The following is a 16,483-nucleotide window of genomic DNA, read 5'->3' as shown; positions in this document are numbered from 1 at the left end:
CATGTATCACTCACATACACACTTTTCTTTGTATGACGGCTTGTCTTTGATTATGTTCTTATATGTCGCATTCACACTCTCACACAGACATACATCTTTAACGCTACAATAAATATTTCTGTTATTCATCTTATACGGTTGTGGTTTTTCATTACTGGTCATCTATGTTATCGTCGTATAACATATTTGTATATCATCATCTGATATATAATTTTGTGTTCGACCGTGTGACACGTTTAAATAAAAGGAGTCCTCTGTTTTTTCCATTCGTCACCATTTCTCCTTCTTGAGTTCGCACGGTCGTCCCTTACAAACTTAACTCTTTTACTTGACTTACATTTAAATCAACTATTTCTCAACACGTTATAAATAGGTAAAAGTCTTAAATATCAGGATAACACATCTCAATACCAATAAAGTTGAATAGCTCAGTTGAAAGATCAGAATATTTTAAAGAACCAATATTTTTATGCCATAGGTTCGTTCATTTAAGATGAGAGACTCATTCAGTTCCAACATGACTAACATGAATAGAATATCTACAGGTGGAGAGTTGGCAGAAACATTAACAGCAAGGGTGAAATGCTTAGTGGTATTTTGTCTCTCTTTACATTCTGAGTTCAAATTCTGCCAAGATTGACTTTGCGTTTCATCCTTTCGGGGGTCAATAAAATAAATACCAGTTACGTACTGGGGTCGATCTAATCAACTGGCCCCCTTCCCAAAAATTTCGGGCCTTGTGCCTGATTCTTCTGCTTCTTTTGCATGTATATATTTAATATATATATACATGAGCTCTTCTCAAGGAAACTATTAACACACAGGCAACCATTTGAAGTCATTTAGTCAATGGAGGAGTTTCTACTTGGTCACTCAACTTGATAGAACTAGCAACAAAAAGCCTCCTTCAAAACACAGCCTGGAGTTTTAAAGGAAGGAATAATATATTGGATGGTACAAATTTTGAGACATTATGTCTGGAAAGAGAGAAAATAGCCGAAATGGCTTTGAATCATTGGTCTGCTCAGTTAGTGACAAATTCAAAACATTTTATCAACAGTTTTAGCTACAGATACTCCATTTTCATTGATAAGTATCTCAAAGCATGTTTTATGATTTGAGCAATCCTTATTCTAAAGACAACTGGTGGGGGTGCTATATTGAGTTACTACATTATGTGATAATGATTGCATTGAATTAACTAAAAATATAGGGGCAATCAAACTAGCACATAAATTTACATCACTTATCCTGAACATCCTAATTTTATTTAAATTTATTCATATCCTGAAAATGGCATTGCTCATAGTTCAGAGTAATCCCCTCAAATATTAAACATGTAAAGGATGAACATAAGGGATGAACATAAGACTGGTGTTGTTAGCTCAGTGAGTTTTAAAAGAATGCAGCAAACAATAATACCTCAGTTAACATTTGAAGTGCAAGGAGAAAAACACAGGCTCACAGTAAATAGTATCAATTAGTTGTTGTATATAGCTATGATAAAGGGATGATAACACCTAAATTTTAATTGATTAAAATTAGTATTGATGTTGTTAATGTCGTATTTGAAATGAAGTCAAAAGTGAAGCAACAAATTATTTCAACATAAGCACAACAGTTGAGATGTTAGAATGCAAGTTTGCTGATCCTAAATTAATTTCTTAGAAATGTCTCAATGTTGTGTTCCGAAGTTTGCAAGTCTGAACATAAGCAGAGTCTACTTCTATTTCCCAGTGGAATGGTTAGCAGTAAGGCAGGAGGGGTATCCAGTTGTGCCCCAAAAGAATAAAAGACTACATGAAAATCTTTTGAGGTTTGAGAAAGGAGAAAAAAAGAAAACAGAGATTTGGTGAATAAAAGCTAGAAAGTGAAGGTCACTTAATCAAAATGTTCAAATCATCGTTAGGACAGTTATTGTTGTTTAGCTAAAAGCTGACCTTGGTCAAAAAAAATCATTCCCTTTTTAATTGTGAGGTGTGATATGAGAGAGATTTCATAGCTATTTCTTGCATATTAAACAACCACGTAGAGGTTTCCTTGCTGGAGTTTGATTCCTCCTAATGATACCAACCTACCTGAAGCTGCCATGGGTTGAAAACGAATTATGTTAAAGTGTTCATTTCTAAAAAGCAAACCAGCAGCTCATTATAACAATAAACGAAACAGTCATTTTACTAAATCTCTTCCAATTCTTGATTGTTTTGAAAATTAATTGAAAACATGGATTTTTCATTAAAAATATGCTTACAAAAAGATGAAGGAGGCTTGACTGCTGTTCTTAGCAGGTAAATTGGCCTTATAGTTTGCCCTAACCTCCTCTTTGGCTCATAAGTTTGCAGAAATAATGAAGTACCATATTTTAAGGCTTTATAATATATAGTTTCCCGTTTCTCTGTTCTCCCTCTAATTTCTATATGTCTTCTAGCCCTGAAATATATTTCAATTTCCCATCCATGATATTTATATTATAGCAATTTGAATTAGTGACACTTTCTTATTAAATTGACCCTTAAAAGTGCAACATCCAAAGCTGATATCAGCAGAATTTGAACTGAGGACATCCTGTCTCTTACTCTACTTGTTTCACAAATCCACTGCTCATGTCAATATGGCCTCTCTTCTCTATCCTGTCGATAAAATAAGCATCTATCAATAAACATAACATTTCACTTATTAATTTTTAGCTTTAACCAAAAAAATTAATTTTTTTCAATTAATAATTTTCCTCTAATTGGATCATTTTAAAAATCTGGGGCTGAAATTATAAGCAAGATAGATTAAACGGTTTGATTTATTTCAATAACATTTAATTGGCAGTTTAATTAATGCTGCATTCAACCTTGACTCTTCCCTAATAACTGAGATCAATCTAATCAATTGTAGAACATGGGCCAATGAAGGAGATTATTGTTTGGTCTCATCAGCAACGGTATTCCATAGCAAAGAATTTACGAGTATCTCAAAATATGCATGTGATCGGTGACATCACATGACCAATATCCATCCACACTCATAAAAATATACTGCCAAGTAGAATCCACCTCTTTCTTTTATACCCATGTGTAAGCCTAGTACTTATTATATCAGTCTGCTTTGCCAAACTACTAAATTACAGGGACATAAACACACCAGCATCAGTTGTCAAGCGCTGGTGGAGGGGGACAAACACAGACACAAACACACAAACATATACATATACATACAACAGGCTTCTTTCAGTTCCCATCTACCAAATCTACTCGCAAGGCTTTGGTCGGCCTAAGGCTATAGTAGAAGACACTTGCCCAAGGTGCCACACAGTGGGACTGAAACCAGAACCATGTGGTTGGGAAGCAAGCTTCTTACCACACAGCCATGCCTATATAAGTAATTAAGAGAAGTTTTAATTAAAACTGTTTTGCAAGTTTTATTCACTTGTTACTTGCTTTGCCCCATCCTGAAGTAACCCTTTCAGTAAGACATGTGCCCCTCACCTTATCAGAAGAACAAAGCACTAAAGAAGGGATGAGTTTGTTCATTGCTTCAATAAGACATTTACCATTAAGGTTGGCTCAACTTGGGACTTGAGTGACAAAGAGGGTATTTTTGTTTTAAAAACATATTACAAATGAACATCCAGGTGTGCGTGTGTGTGTGTGTGTGTTTACACGAACAGACAGACTTGTTTGCATTTGTAAATTAAACAGGATTATGTACCTGAATCTATAGATTCCATGCAATTGATTTTCTTGTCAACTGTATTGATCTGTGACTTCACTAACAAGGGCAGTCAATCCTATGGTCAATTGTACAAAACCTTTCAGTTCAGATATTGTATTCCTGTCTACCTTCAATAGGACAAGCAAATTACTGCACTCTGCTCACTACTAACGCAACTCTTATATTGCAACATAATTCAGGTTTTAATTATATATATTGTATACATGCTTGCACACACAAACACACACACGTATATATATCTATGTATATTTCTATTTCAGCCATTCAACCACAAGAATTTGTCCAAATTCCAGTCAACCAATCAGTGATAGAAGGATCAACAGCTACTTTAAAATGTCAAGTTAGAAATAGAGTAGGAAATTTACAATGGACAAAAAATAAATATGCTTTAGGCATAGACCGAAATTTACCAAATTATGAAAGATATTCAATGGTTGGAAATCCAGCAAGAGGTAAATACACTGTTAACTCTTTTTGTAATGACATAACATGTATAGCTAGAAAACAAGTATTAGTAAAGTATGTGTGTATTCTTTTACTTGTTTCAGTCATTGGACAGCAGCCATGCTAGGGATTTGATAGATGGAAACTAAAAGAAGCCAGTCATACATATATATATATATATATATATATATATATATGTACTGATCTATGTGTGTGTGTGTGTGTCCTTGCTAGCCTGAATATGTGTGAGACTAACTGTCTCTTAAATTTACTCTATGCAGACATAATTTTTTATATCGTTTATTAGTTTTGATTGCTGCAACATTTTCTTCTAGTTAACCTGATTTGCTTATTGTCAAGCTACTACTTCAGTCTTCACTGTTCTTATAAAATTGTTTATAATCTAAATGAGTGAATGATTTAGTTCTCTTCAAACTGTGTTTCTTAAAAGAATCAAAATAATGCTTCAGTGTTTAACCACATGTCCTCTTTTTAAGTTGGAATGTTTTACCCCAACTTCCTTCACAGTGAGTCTTGTTACTTTTACATATTCAATTATGTATAATGTTACATGGTGCATTTTCTGGAAGCTGACACTGATTTACAGTCTGTAGCCATTTTCCTCTAAGACATTTTCACTATTTTCTGGGTTGTGTAATCCAAGTTTAAGTAGTAAGAATATTGTAAGCAATGAAATGGGATGTACTATTAACCCTGAAAATTATACATATTGGGGAACACAAAAGAATGCTTGCAGTTCTTTTAGGAAAAACATGAGTATCTGATGAAAACCATTGTTATCAGTATCTTCTTGTTCTGTTTATGTCAGATGGATATTTTAACAGGGTTCTAGGGGTCAACGACCACACTTTAGACTGAAAATGTCTAAGTTTTGTCATCGTTCCTATGGCTGAATGACCTTCCTAACACCAAGCATTTTACAGAGTGTACTGGAGGCATTTTATCATGGTGCCAACCCTATAGATGCCCTTCCCTCAAAAAAAACTCAAGACCTCTCCACACTGCATTGTCTCCGCTCGATTTGCCAACCACCTTACAGAGTGTATTGGGTGCATATTTGTCATGACACCAGTGCTGGTTGGGTTAGGGTTATAATTTGCAGTGAAATTAATGTATGGTGGGAAGAGCAGATTTATTATTATGGAAGGATGGTAGTGGAGAGAGTAACGTGGGGGGGGGTAAGAGTGTTGGTAAGGGGGGATAATAGAAGAGATAAGAAAGAGGGCAAAGGAAAAAGTAAAATCAGGGGTTAGTGTGAAAAAGAGAAGAGCAGAGTAGCAAGGACGATGGGTTAAGTAGGGAGTAACTCTGCATTGTCCCACATTAGACGTATTGCAACATCAGGTCAAAATATTTGTTTAAAGAATTATATTTTTTTTTAATGTTTAAATATTGTAAGAACTTTTTCAATCTCACTTTGTATCTTTTTCCTCTTACAGACGAGTTCCATCTACGAATTGTATCTGTTAAATTAGAAGATGATGGCTTGTATCAATGTCAGGTCGGACAAACAGAAGCTGCTGAAGGCATCAGAAGTAACACTGTTAAACTCACAGTTTTATGTTAGTTCTATTTTTTGAATTCTTCTTTTTAATTTTCTAACATGAGTTTAGATTATCTCAAAGTTTAAAAATGTTCCTTTTTGTTTGTTTTTTTGTAGCTTTATAAATGTTTGATTTCCAAAGAGCAAACCTTCAATTTTAAATATTTCCCAAATGAACATAAAATAATGTTTAAAAGATTTTTATATTAAAAGTGTTGGAAGTGGTTATGTAAGTATTTATGTACACGAGAGAAAAAAATAGCAGAGACAAGCAAGGGTTCTGGCAGCATTGTCAAGGGTTGGTAGAACTTCTTTCTCAGAGACATGCGTTTGTGATATTTCCCAGCTTTGAACTAAAGTCAAATAAAATGAGTTAAACAGTTGCAGACACCAATCATTTCAAAACTGATTGGAGGATTTGGAAATATTTATTGCAAAGGATATCTTTTAAATTTTTATAGCATATTTATCTTGTTTGACGTAAAAAAATAATGAATGAGTTTTAACATAGAAAGCATAGTATCATAGAACCAGATGCAGCCTCAGGCAGGTTGTTATCAAAAGGGTTAATGAGTTGTTTTTAAATTAATAAGCTTGTTCTGACTCTAGGTATGATAATCATAAGAGGTTTGGCAAAGTCGTTGACAACCGGTTATCTAGAACCTGTAATTTTACATTCATCAGTTCATCAAATATTTGATTGCATAACAGCTATTGGTATTAGTTTTTGTTTTATGTTAGCAATTGATGAAGGAGCAATACTCAAAGGAAACTGAATAATTGTAAAAGCATCCACCAGCAAAATATAAGTTTAATCAAGGGCTATATTACTATTTAAACAATTATTTTAACAGAACTGTTTAGTTTGAGAAAGGCTGAACAAGTTAAGTTTCTACTCACAAAAACAAAAGTAGTGATATACATTAGGAAAATCCTGGAAGGACTTGTACCAAACTTTGGCATTGAGAGTTATTCAAACACCAGAACTGGGTACCACTGCATATTGCCAAAGATCTTAATATCAACGTCAAGATACAGGAGCAGATACTGCAACAGCTTGGATTTCATGGGACAACAGCTCTTTAGTATCATCCAAAAATGCCTACATGGGGTGGATGTAGTGTCTTCAAAACAAAGCTGGATCTCCTCCTGTCAAGATTTCCAGGGAGTTCCAGATAAACCTACCTCAAGGCAGGAAACACAAATGAGGGCAGCAACATCAAACTCCCTCATTCACCAAATGCCACATCCATGTTTATATAAAACAAAACATGAAGTTGTTTATAAGATATTTAGTTACACCATGCTACATGTATTTCATTAACATCATGTGATTATTAGCAATGCAAGTTGTATAATGAAATTGTCAGAGAAGTGTACCATATTAGCAGGATTAATATGTCTCAAAGACGGAGAAATAGTTGTAAGGTTCATTCCAACCTGGTTATTCTATTTCCAACAAATAGTAACAACATAGAATGTAAACTAAGACATAGTACCAAGCTAAGACCCACGACTCATTCTAAAAACAATAAGTACATAACAGACACATAGAAAGTTAGTAAAGCCCAAAAACTGTAATGAAGAAAATAAGTAAACCCCAAAAACTGAAATGAAGTTCCACAAGCAGAGGTTATCCAAATCAAACCTCTTAATACCACAAACATCTCGGGGACAAAATATGATAACAGATATATTAAACAATACTACTTCTCATACAAGAGTCCCAATATAGCTTTATAATTAATTATGCACCAATTGCTATTTTTCCTGATCATTGTACCAAACCTTAGATGAGTGTGTTGTAAGGATTATAGTGTAAAGTATACACTATAATGAAATGCGTGCCTGAAGTATTTATGTAAGAGAGAGAAAATTGTTGTCAAAAGTAAATATATGAAGTTATTTTTCTCTTTAATAATTTCAGTTCCACCTGACCCACCACAGATTTTAGAAGCACCGATTGCCGCAGTTATATTAGGAAAACCTACCAATATTACATGTCTTGTGAAAAATGGGAAACCAGGAGCTAAAATTACGTGGTACCTGGCAGGAAAGTTGATGAATCGGAAATTATATTCAACTGAAATGTTTACTAAATCAAACAAACGAGTTGATACAAAAGGCAATATAATGTTAATACCTAAAACAGAACATTCTGGAAAACTACTCGAATGTCATGCTATAAATGAAGCTTTACAAAATCCATATGTGACAAGGGTTACATTAAATGTTCAATGTAAGGAGTATTCTTTTTCCCCCTCTTTTTGTTTCTTTTGTATTATAGTATTTAATATAAATGTTTTTATTACTTGCATTACAGATTACACTACAGAACAAAAAACTTATGACCACCCCGTTTTTTTTTTTTTTTTTTTTATCTGTCACAGTGTATCAGGGATTAGAGATAATTTAATCAAAGACACTAACGTAGGATTTGAGGGAGATTTTGGCTGTTATTTCCAGCAGATTATGCAATCACATAGAAGTTCCCTTGTTGGCTCATTATTACTTTAGTAATGAAGGCCAGGTCAACAAGATGAGAGCCTGAAGATTGACTGTTCAATCACATCAACACTATGCTGCATAGATTAGCTAACAAGAGACTTAATCAAATGGCTAAGTCTACCTTTGTATCATGGTTGGATAGAGCTCTATTATTATGATCTGCAGAAGTGATATAAAAAAAAAGTATACACTACATGACAAATTATTCCGTGACTCTCAAGCAGACTACGTCTCAGACTAGGTTGTTTTTCCATAGAAACATTACAGTGAGGCATTGACTTCATAATCCACCAAGTTATAAGTCTGAGCACCATTCTCATCGTCATTCAGTTCCTATGATCGAATGGATGATATGTCTCAAGTTCTGACAGGCAATATTTTCCCCCAGTAAGACAAAATCTACTGTACAAGACTATAAACAAATCCTTGTAACACTTATGAATTGTGCATATAAGAGTCATCATGACCATCACCCTCATCTACATCACCACCAACAAATCATTTGAGTCAATGAAAGAACATTTGCATGGTTGTTCAACTTACTAGAAATAGCAGTCAAATCTCGCTTAAATATTACAATTTTAAAAAGAGCACATCAAATAATGTTGTCTTGGGTATGTGAAAGAATACATAGACATGACTGGAATATTTGATGGGGTATTTGCTTAATCAGGGTTAATCTGTGACAATGTGTTCATCCCACAAACGATGTAAGTTTTCCAAAAGCACTTGTAGCATTGGATATTCTAACATTGATTACATCATCATGAGTACTCTTAAAGTTTACTATGCTTCCAAGATAATGACCTGACCCATTTGCGAGGCATGTTGTTTATCATACCATCTGAGTCTTGAGTATGTCCTACCCCAGGCCTTGGTTCGAATAAGACTCCAGTCTTCTTGATGTTGATAGTCAGTCCAAATGCATAAGCTGCTGCAGTAGTCCATCTTGTTGTGTATGTAAACAACAGACTGGAACCATTGATCATGTTGTCTCCAACAGTATATTCACTGGGCAATTTGCAAAAACTTGGACCTGCCACATGATAAAAACTGGTGAGAACACAAACCACCTCCAGGGCTTGAAAATGATTACATCTCACTCTTTTGGAACTTTACTGACAAAAAAATAGATGCAAATAGGTCAGACATTATATTGAAGTATTTCAGACAAAAATCATGCCTTCTCATCAATATGACTGTCTTAATCGACATAAATCTATCTACCAAGACCTACAAAAACTGAGCAAATATAAAGATCTTGAAATACAAATTGGCAAAATGGGGAACCTCAAGACTAAAACAATATCTATTGTCATAGGTGTCTTAGGAATGATATCAAAAGGGGCTGATTACTACCTATCTCAAATACGAAAAATCCCAAACTGGAAGAAATTTAAAAAATAATGTTCCTTGGAACTGCTCATATCCTACCAAAAATATAATCTATGTAATTCAAAAAACATTTTAATCTGTAAACATTGTCAAAAGTACTTTTAAATGTACATAATTGCAAACACCTTTTACTGTCATCTTAACATAACATTATCATTTTAACATCATCAACTTACTTTTTAAAACAAACTCCTAATTTTCTTATATTTTGACAGACATTCTCTAGAACAATACTCAGTACAATAATACCAACTTGTATTATTGTACTGAGTTATTAGTACAATACTAACTCAGTCATGGTTTGCATTACAGATTACTACCTTCATTGCTAAAGAAACCTCACTCACACATGCAAAGCACAATGAAACATATTAAAATAAGACAGAGATTGATGCTGTAATGTGTAATAAGTTTTTGTACATTTGGGTCTCTCATTTAGTATGTTTCCTCTTAGCATCTCTCTATTTAATCCTACAGCCTCTGAAATAGCCAATCATTCACTCTCTCTCCCATTCATTGTGCCACACCACCCATGTTATGAAGAATAACGTATGTTCTCCATTTTTTAAGATGTAGGATTTGAGAGAGATGTCTATCGTTTTTAGCAGTTTCAGCCACCATTTGGAGATCAAAAATATTATTAGCAATAATAAAACTAAGTAAAGCATATTGGCAAAACTATAAAATATCTAGAGGAAAAGAAGAAGAAAAAAAAGAGAGAAACCAGAAATATATTTTATACAAAATATTTTAAAAGGATTTTATCTTTTTAATTATACACAAATTTTTTTTTTTTTGCACTTGTATTTTTCGATTTTGAAAGAGTTAATTCTATGCTAAAGAGACAGCAAGCAATCTACCAATCAGGTTTGCTTTGTACTTCATAAGAAGGCAAAACAATATGTTTTATTGTAATATCAAAGGAATATTTATTGATTTCTGATAGGAGCTATATTGTTTTGAAGCAATGTTATTGATAATCTAAGTGTTACAAAACTCTACGATAAAACTCAATTATGTTCCTTGATATAAGATACTGAAACATTCAAAATCCAATCTGTTAAAATTAGGTCTTATGTGATGATATATGAAACATTGCTTTTCTTCATATTTCATAACATACCTGATATTTTTATGTAAACAATATGCAAAATAGAATATTATGTGTCATAGTGTAGATATTTATTGTACAAACCATGGTATATAACCTTAACTATTATGTTTTGTGTCATACAGCACTTGAGAAATATAATCGTTTCCACACAAATCAATGTTTTTGTGATATAAAATAGAAATTAATGCAAGAAACATTAAGCATAAAATACTAAAATTTTACATCACATGTGAGTAGAAGACAGATTTACTAAAAATGACCAAAGAAACTACTCTGGGATAAATAGTTAACTCTTTCATGTTCAAATGACTGACCAGCCCAATTAACTGTTAAAATTTCCTCAGATAATCTGGTATCCAATCTTGGCAGCAACATAAACTGGGGTTATGAATTAACTGTTAAGAGTTTTATGTAGTTTCTATTAGACATATATCCACCTATTTGACAGACACAGAAAAGAACCAACTGGTCTCACTGATAGGACTTCATCCATTTATCTATCAATTGCATTAAAATCTTAGTAGCTAATTAATAATTTGATTCATTGCTAACATCGAAATGAAGTGGAACACATCACCATGTCAGTTATTTGTAGAATAATCTTTCTGCTAGCACAAAATGATTGGTCAACTATTTTGTGGATTAAAAATAAGAAAGAATTATAGAAACCTTAATTTGAAAAGGCAGAATGACAAGTATTCGATGGTGTAATTAGTAATGCATTCACTTGGTAAACAATAGGTATGGGGATCAAATACTGGCAATGGGCCTGTTTGAGTGTTTTCAGTGTAAAATTAAGTGATTCTAATATGTTTCCTTTCTATGTTGGTATGAGCTGGATGGGATCTGCTTCATCATATTATTTTATCATTAGTTGTGATTCTGTGTCATATTTGTGAGAATTCAGTCTTCTGAGAGCAGCCATTAGCACCGATTTCCATGTCTTCTTTCATTTTGCTTCTTCTGTGCATAGTAAGGAGTCTAATTGGGTTTACTTGACCCTTTTTCACCCAAATATCATCCTTCAATGATCAAGTCTCCTATGTAAGCACCATGCCATTAGTAAAAATTCCTGTTTCCCTTTCATGTAGAAATAGAATTCTCATTGATGTTTCCTTTATTATTATAGTTTAACCCCTGATCAAGCATAGTATATGCAGGACTGCATTAACTATAAGGATTATAGGGTGTTCCAGTTATGGCCACCCTGTCTTTTCTTAAAAGGTATCTAGGACTACATTATTCAAAATGACTTTCTGGTTTTAAGGTGGTGAGGTGTCGTTTGAAGAAAATTTCCAGCAAGTTGAATATCTACATACATAGTCCCCCATTGTCTTGTTATACCATGTAAAATGCAAATGTTTCAAGTGGATAACATATTGGTCAAGCAGTTCGTATGGGGAGAGTAAAAATCTGCAACTGGCTGTTCTGATGTGTCTGTGGGCACACAAATTCCACACACTTTACATAGTTTGCTTAAACTGTTAAGAATTCAAATTCAGATTTTCTGAAAAAATTTCATGATTAGACAGGCATCATATCCAAGAATTAATGTATCATTATCTCTCATTCACTGAATCCCATGATATCGGACAAAAACCTGAAGGCCATGGAAACTTTAGGACACTTTTAGACATAAGAGTTTATTGGAAAAGAAATATTGGCCCCACTATATTTACTGCATAGATTAGAGGGGTAAAAAGAAATTTTGTCAGATTATTTATATGAAAATCTAACCCATTTTGCTTTGTATTTTAAAAGATTTTTCCTTTTTAAACTAATTATTTTTTTAATGATTTATTTATTCACTTATCCAGATCCTCCAGATATTACAATGAAAATAAATATTACAGGAAAAATTAGGCAAGGAATGAATGTACAGTTAGCATGTGAGGGTTTTGCTAATCCACAACAGATTAAATGGAAGTAAGTAGTTAAATTATTTTGTTTTTGATTTTTTCTTATTTTTTTTCTTATATATTTTTCAATTCTCATACAAGTGAGATAATTAAATGAGATATTTTGTTTTATCATCCCACCACCAAATGTTTCTTTTTACAACTGGATTTTCTTCCTGCTATTAATTGTTCAACCTTGAAATAGAAACTAAATTTGTTATGCTCACTGATGTGAGTTACAACAACTTACTTGTATCCTAGATGCATTTAGACTTTTATATGCGTTGCATGGTTCATGGAAACACTTGCAAAATTAATATAAAAATTATACACAGAGAGAGAAAAGAAATTTTTAAGACACATTGTCTAACTGCAAAACAAATCTAGGTTTTAAGCAAAAAAATATGCAATAGGTATATTATATAATCTTTATAAGAGAAATGACATATATTTGATAAATATACATCAATAAAGATTTTCTCTATCTTATAGTATTCAGACATTTTAATTTAACAAAAATTTTCCAACATCCCTCCATTTATATATTAAAAGATGTATGTGCACATGCACACACACACACACACAGAGGAAATTACATTCTCTGATACTTTTCAGAGTTTTATGTTTATTGCTGATTGCAAAACAACAATAAATGCAGAAATACATAGAATTTTTGTGAATGAATTGATGTTTAGAAGTTAAAAAAACACCAAAGGACATCTGATGTATGAGAACTTGTTGATAGAATAGTAAAGGGAACTTATAATTGGTTGGATCAACTGAACAATAAATTAATGTATAAGTGGCTGAGTATCACACTGTTATATGGACTGTTAGATTTGTTTGTAGTTCGTCTGAGTTCCTTGTTTCATTGTTGTTTTGAATGACTGTGGAAGTTGGAGGTTATTGATATATATGGCGAGGACATGATTCTTGTTTCTTAATAACGAACATTGGGTGAGTGCGTTCTTTGTCTATAATTAATAAATAAATGTAATAACTAAGTTGTACAACTCGTCTTTTCTCTGCGAGTCCCCCGAGAGGAATACAACACACACAGACATATTTACTCTTAACATAATTCCCAAACTGAATCAACATGATACAAAAGGTGATAAGGCTGGACCTTTGAATTCAAGATTCAAGTACACCTTTCGTGTTGAGAACAATCATTATTAAAATGAATGAGTTAAAAAAGAAAAGGTAGGGGGAGAATACATCAAAATTTTAATTCGTCATCATCATCATCGTCATTTTATGTTCATCTTCCATACTGGCCTGAGTTGGCTGCTTTGACAAAAACAGGCAAGTCAGAAGACTACACCAAGCTCTGCTATCTGTTTTGGCATGGTTTCTATAGTTGGATGCCCTTCCTCACATCAATCACTTTTCAGAGTGTACTTGGAGAGTACTGGGTGCTTTTTACATAGCACCAGCAGCAGCAGCGAGGTCACCAAGTAACTTGCAAGGCAAGACTCCTTAACTGAGGGAGTAGTATGGAGGGAGAGAATGCCTTGCATTAGAAAAGAGACTTGTTTCCTTTAGATGGAGACAAGAGAGGAGAGAATGATGGTGAAGATGTAAGAGAGAAGGGGCAGAAGCTGTACACTGAAATTACAGGGTCGTGTATATAGAGAAGTGGACCAGGATTGGAGAAAGTAGGTAGGTGGATGAAGTCACGAGATTTTGAGAGAGAAGTGGAAGTTAGTGGTGGGGAGAAAGGGGAAGGATTAAACAGGGGCAAATGGTTGGACAGTTGTGGGAGAATGGTGGGTAGTAGTGGGAGACATCTATAATGAACATGGGTTGGTTGTGGGAGAAAGGTGGACGTCAATAAAATATGGATTGAGGCAGGAAAGTGAATCTGGTCTTTAACAATTCAGTGACAACTCCAGACATTGAATTCACTGCATCAAGTATGTCAACATCCAGGCGAGATGCCTTTCTTGTTGTCAACCCTCACCTGTTTCTAAGTAATCATCATCATCATCATCATCATTTTTTAAAGTCTGCTTTCCATGCTGACATGGGTTGGATGGTTTAACAGGAGCTGACCAGGCAGGAGCCTGCACCAGGCTTCACTGTCTGTTTTGGCAGGGTTTTTACGGCTGGATGCCCTTCCAAATGCCAACCACTCCAGATTGGACTGAGTGCTTTTTTCTTATGTGGCACCAGCACAGATGAGGGTCAGTTTTGGCATAGTTTTTACAGCTGGATGTCCTTCCAAATGCCAACCATTTTACAGTGTGGACTGGGTGCTTTTCATGTGGTGCCAGCACTGGCAGAGTCACCAAGTAACTTACAAGACAAAGATCCTTTGAGAGGGGATGTGACAGAAACAGGTGTCTTGCTGTAGGGGAGAGACATAAATAAACAGTAAGTAGCTGAACATGATTTAACAGAAGATTGTAAAAGGAAGACAACCTGACACTCATTTACAAATACCATATCACAAACACATGCATATATGTGTGGACGGGTGGGTGGATGTATGTGTATGTGTGTGTTTGTTTGTGTGTGTGTGTACGCATGTATATATCAATGCATATGTATGTGTGTGTGTGTATATGTGTGTATGTATAAATAACATACATACATCTTCAACTGCTAGAAATATCAATGTAACTCAAAATTTCTTTGTAGACGACCTGAAGATTTATGCTAAAAGTGTTAATAATGCCAAAATACAACTGGAATTAATACCATTTTCAGCTGATATTGGCATGGAATTTCGCCAAAAGAAATGTTCATATTTGGTTATAGAATGAGGAAAACAAGTCCCCCAAACCCAAAACCTGTGCATCAATGGTTTCTCTCTCTTCCCCCATTCCAGACAAAGGATATTACAAGTACCGAGGCATAGACGAAGATGTATCATAGGAAGGCACTGTGAATAAAGATAGAGTGACCCGAGAATATTACACCAGAGTTAAGAAAATATGGCAGTCGGAACTCTCCTCTTACAGCCAAACAATATCCCACAATGCATTTGCAGTACCAGTGCTGATCCCAACATTTGGGATACTTGATTGGTCTGTAGAGGAAATCCACTCCATAGATATCAAAACCAGCAAAATCCTGATAACAACTGGAAACTTCCACAGAAACAGTGATGTTGACAGGTTCTACCAAAGAAGAAATGAAGGTGGTAGAGGCCTGAGATCAGTGCAAACAGCCTTCGAATGCCATATGGTATCACTCAGGCTGCACCTGTTAAACAACAGCAGTCAAAATAAATATGTAAATGCTGTCCTGAAAAGTGAAGTGAGCAACATTTTACACGTTGGCAGTGAACTCCTCAAGAAGCACTCTCTTCCTGATGATCTCCTATAAAGCCCCAAAACAGCTGGGCTCTCTTACCTCAGAGAAGACCTGGATGGAAAGCTCTCAACATACAGAATAAAGACTATGCATGGGTATGTTGCCTGGAAGCTTGAAGACGACAGAATTGACACGAAGCACAGCCTCTCTTGGACACAAGACCACTACATTACATCACACTGATGAACAAGAGACAGTGATGCTCTTGTAATCCCAAGGTGCAGCTGCATGTGTAGGGTGTGGAAGACATTATGCATGTGATAAGCAGCTGTCTTAAAATGTCACATCCAGTTTGGGGATGGTGTGTGTGCATATATAATATATGTGTGTGTGTGCACAAATATATGTATATATATATATATATATATATAAATTCATTAATTAGAAATATTCAATAGGAATATGATATGCTGAATTTATATCGAGTGTTCGTATATATTATGGTATCAATAATATTAAAATTTTTTTTATATAAATTTCAAAATATTAATACAGTTAATACGAGCTGTTATATAT

The 16,483-nt window shown here is 34.2% G+C and overlaps 1 protein-coding gene across 5 annotated transcripts in view; it reads left to right on the top strand.

Moving 5' to 3' along the window:
• LOC106878768 (irregular chiasm C-roughest protein) overlaps positions 1-16,483 on the top strand; it is a 177,553-nt gene that overhangs the window by 48,272 nt on the left and 112,798 nt on the right. For all 5 annotated transcript variants that reach the window (XR_001410547.2, XM_014928093.2, XM_052967827.1 and 2 more), the window contains exons 4-7: positions 3,984-4,175; positions 5,628-5,750; positions 7,659-7,970; positions 12,566-12,674. Coding sequence is in view for 4 of the 5 variants with exons in the window: in XM_014928093.2 (XP_014783579.1) it covers positions 3,984-4,175; positions 5,628-5,750; positions 7,659-7,970; positions 12,566-12,674 (736 nt within the window). In the remaining variant the exon portion in view is untranslated. The remainder of the gene's footprint in view (positions 1-3,983; positions 4,176-5,627; positions 5,751-7,658; positions 7,971-12,565; positions 12,675-16,483) is intronic.

The sequence above is a fragment of the Octopus bimaculoides genome, chromosome 5 (genome assembly GCF_001194135.2).
Source record: "Octopus bimaculoides isolate UCB-OBI-ISO-001 chromosome 5, ASM119413v2, whole genome shotgun sequence".
Lineage (NCBI taxonomy): Eukaryota > Metazoa > Mollusca > Cephalopoda > Octopoda > Octopodidae > Octopus > Octopus bimaculoides.
Note: the sequence above shows the minus strand (reverse complement) of the source record. Positions and strands in the feature narration are given on the sequence as shown.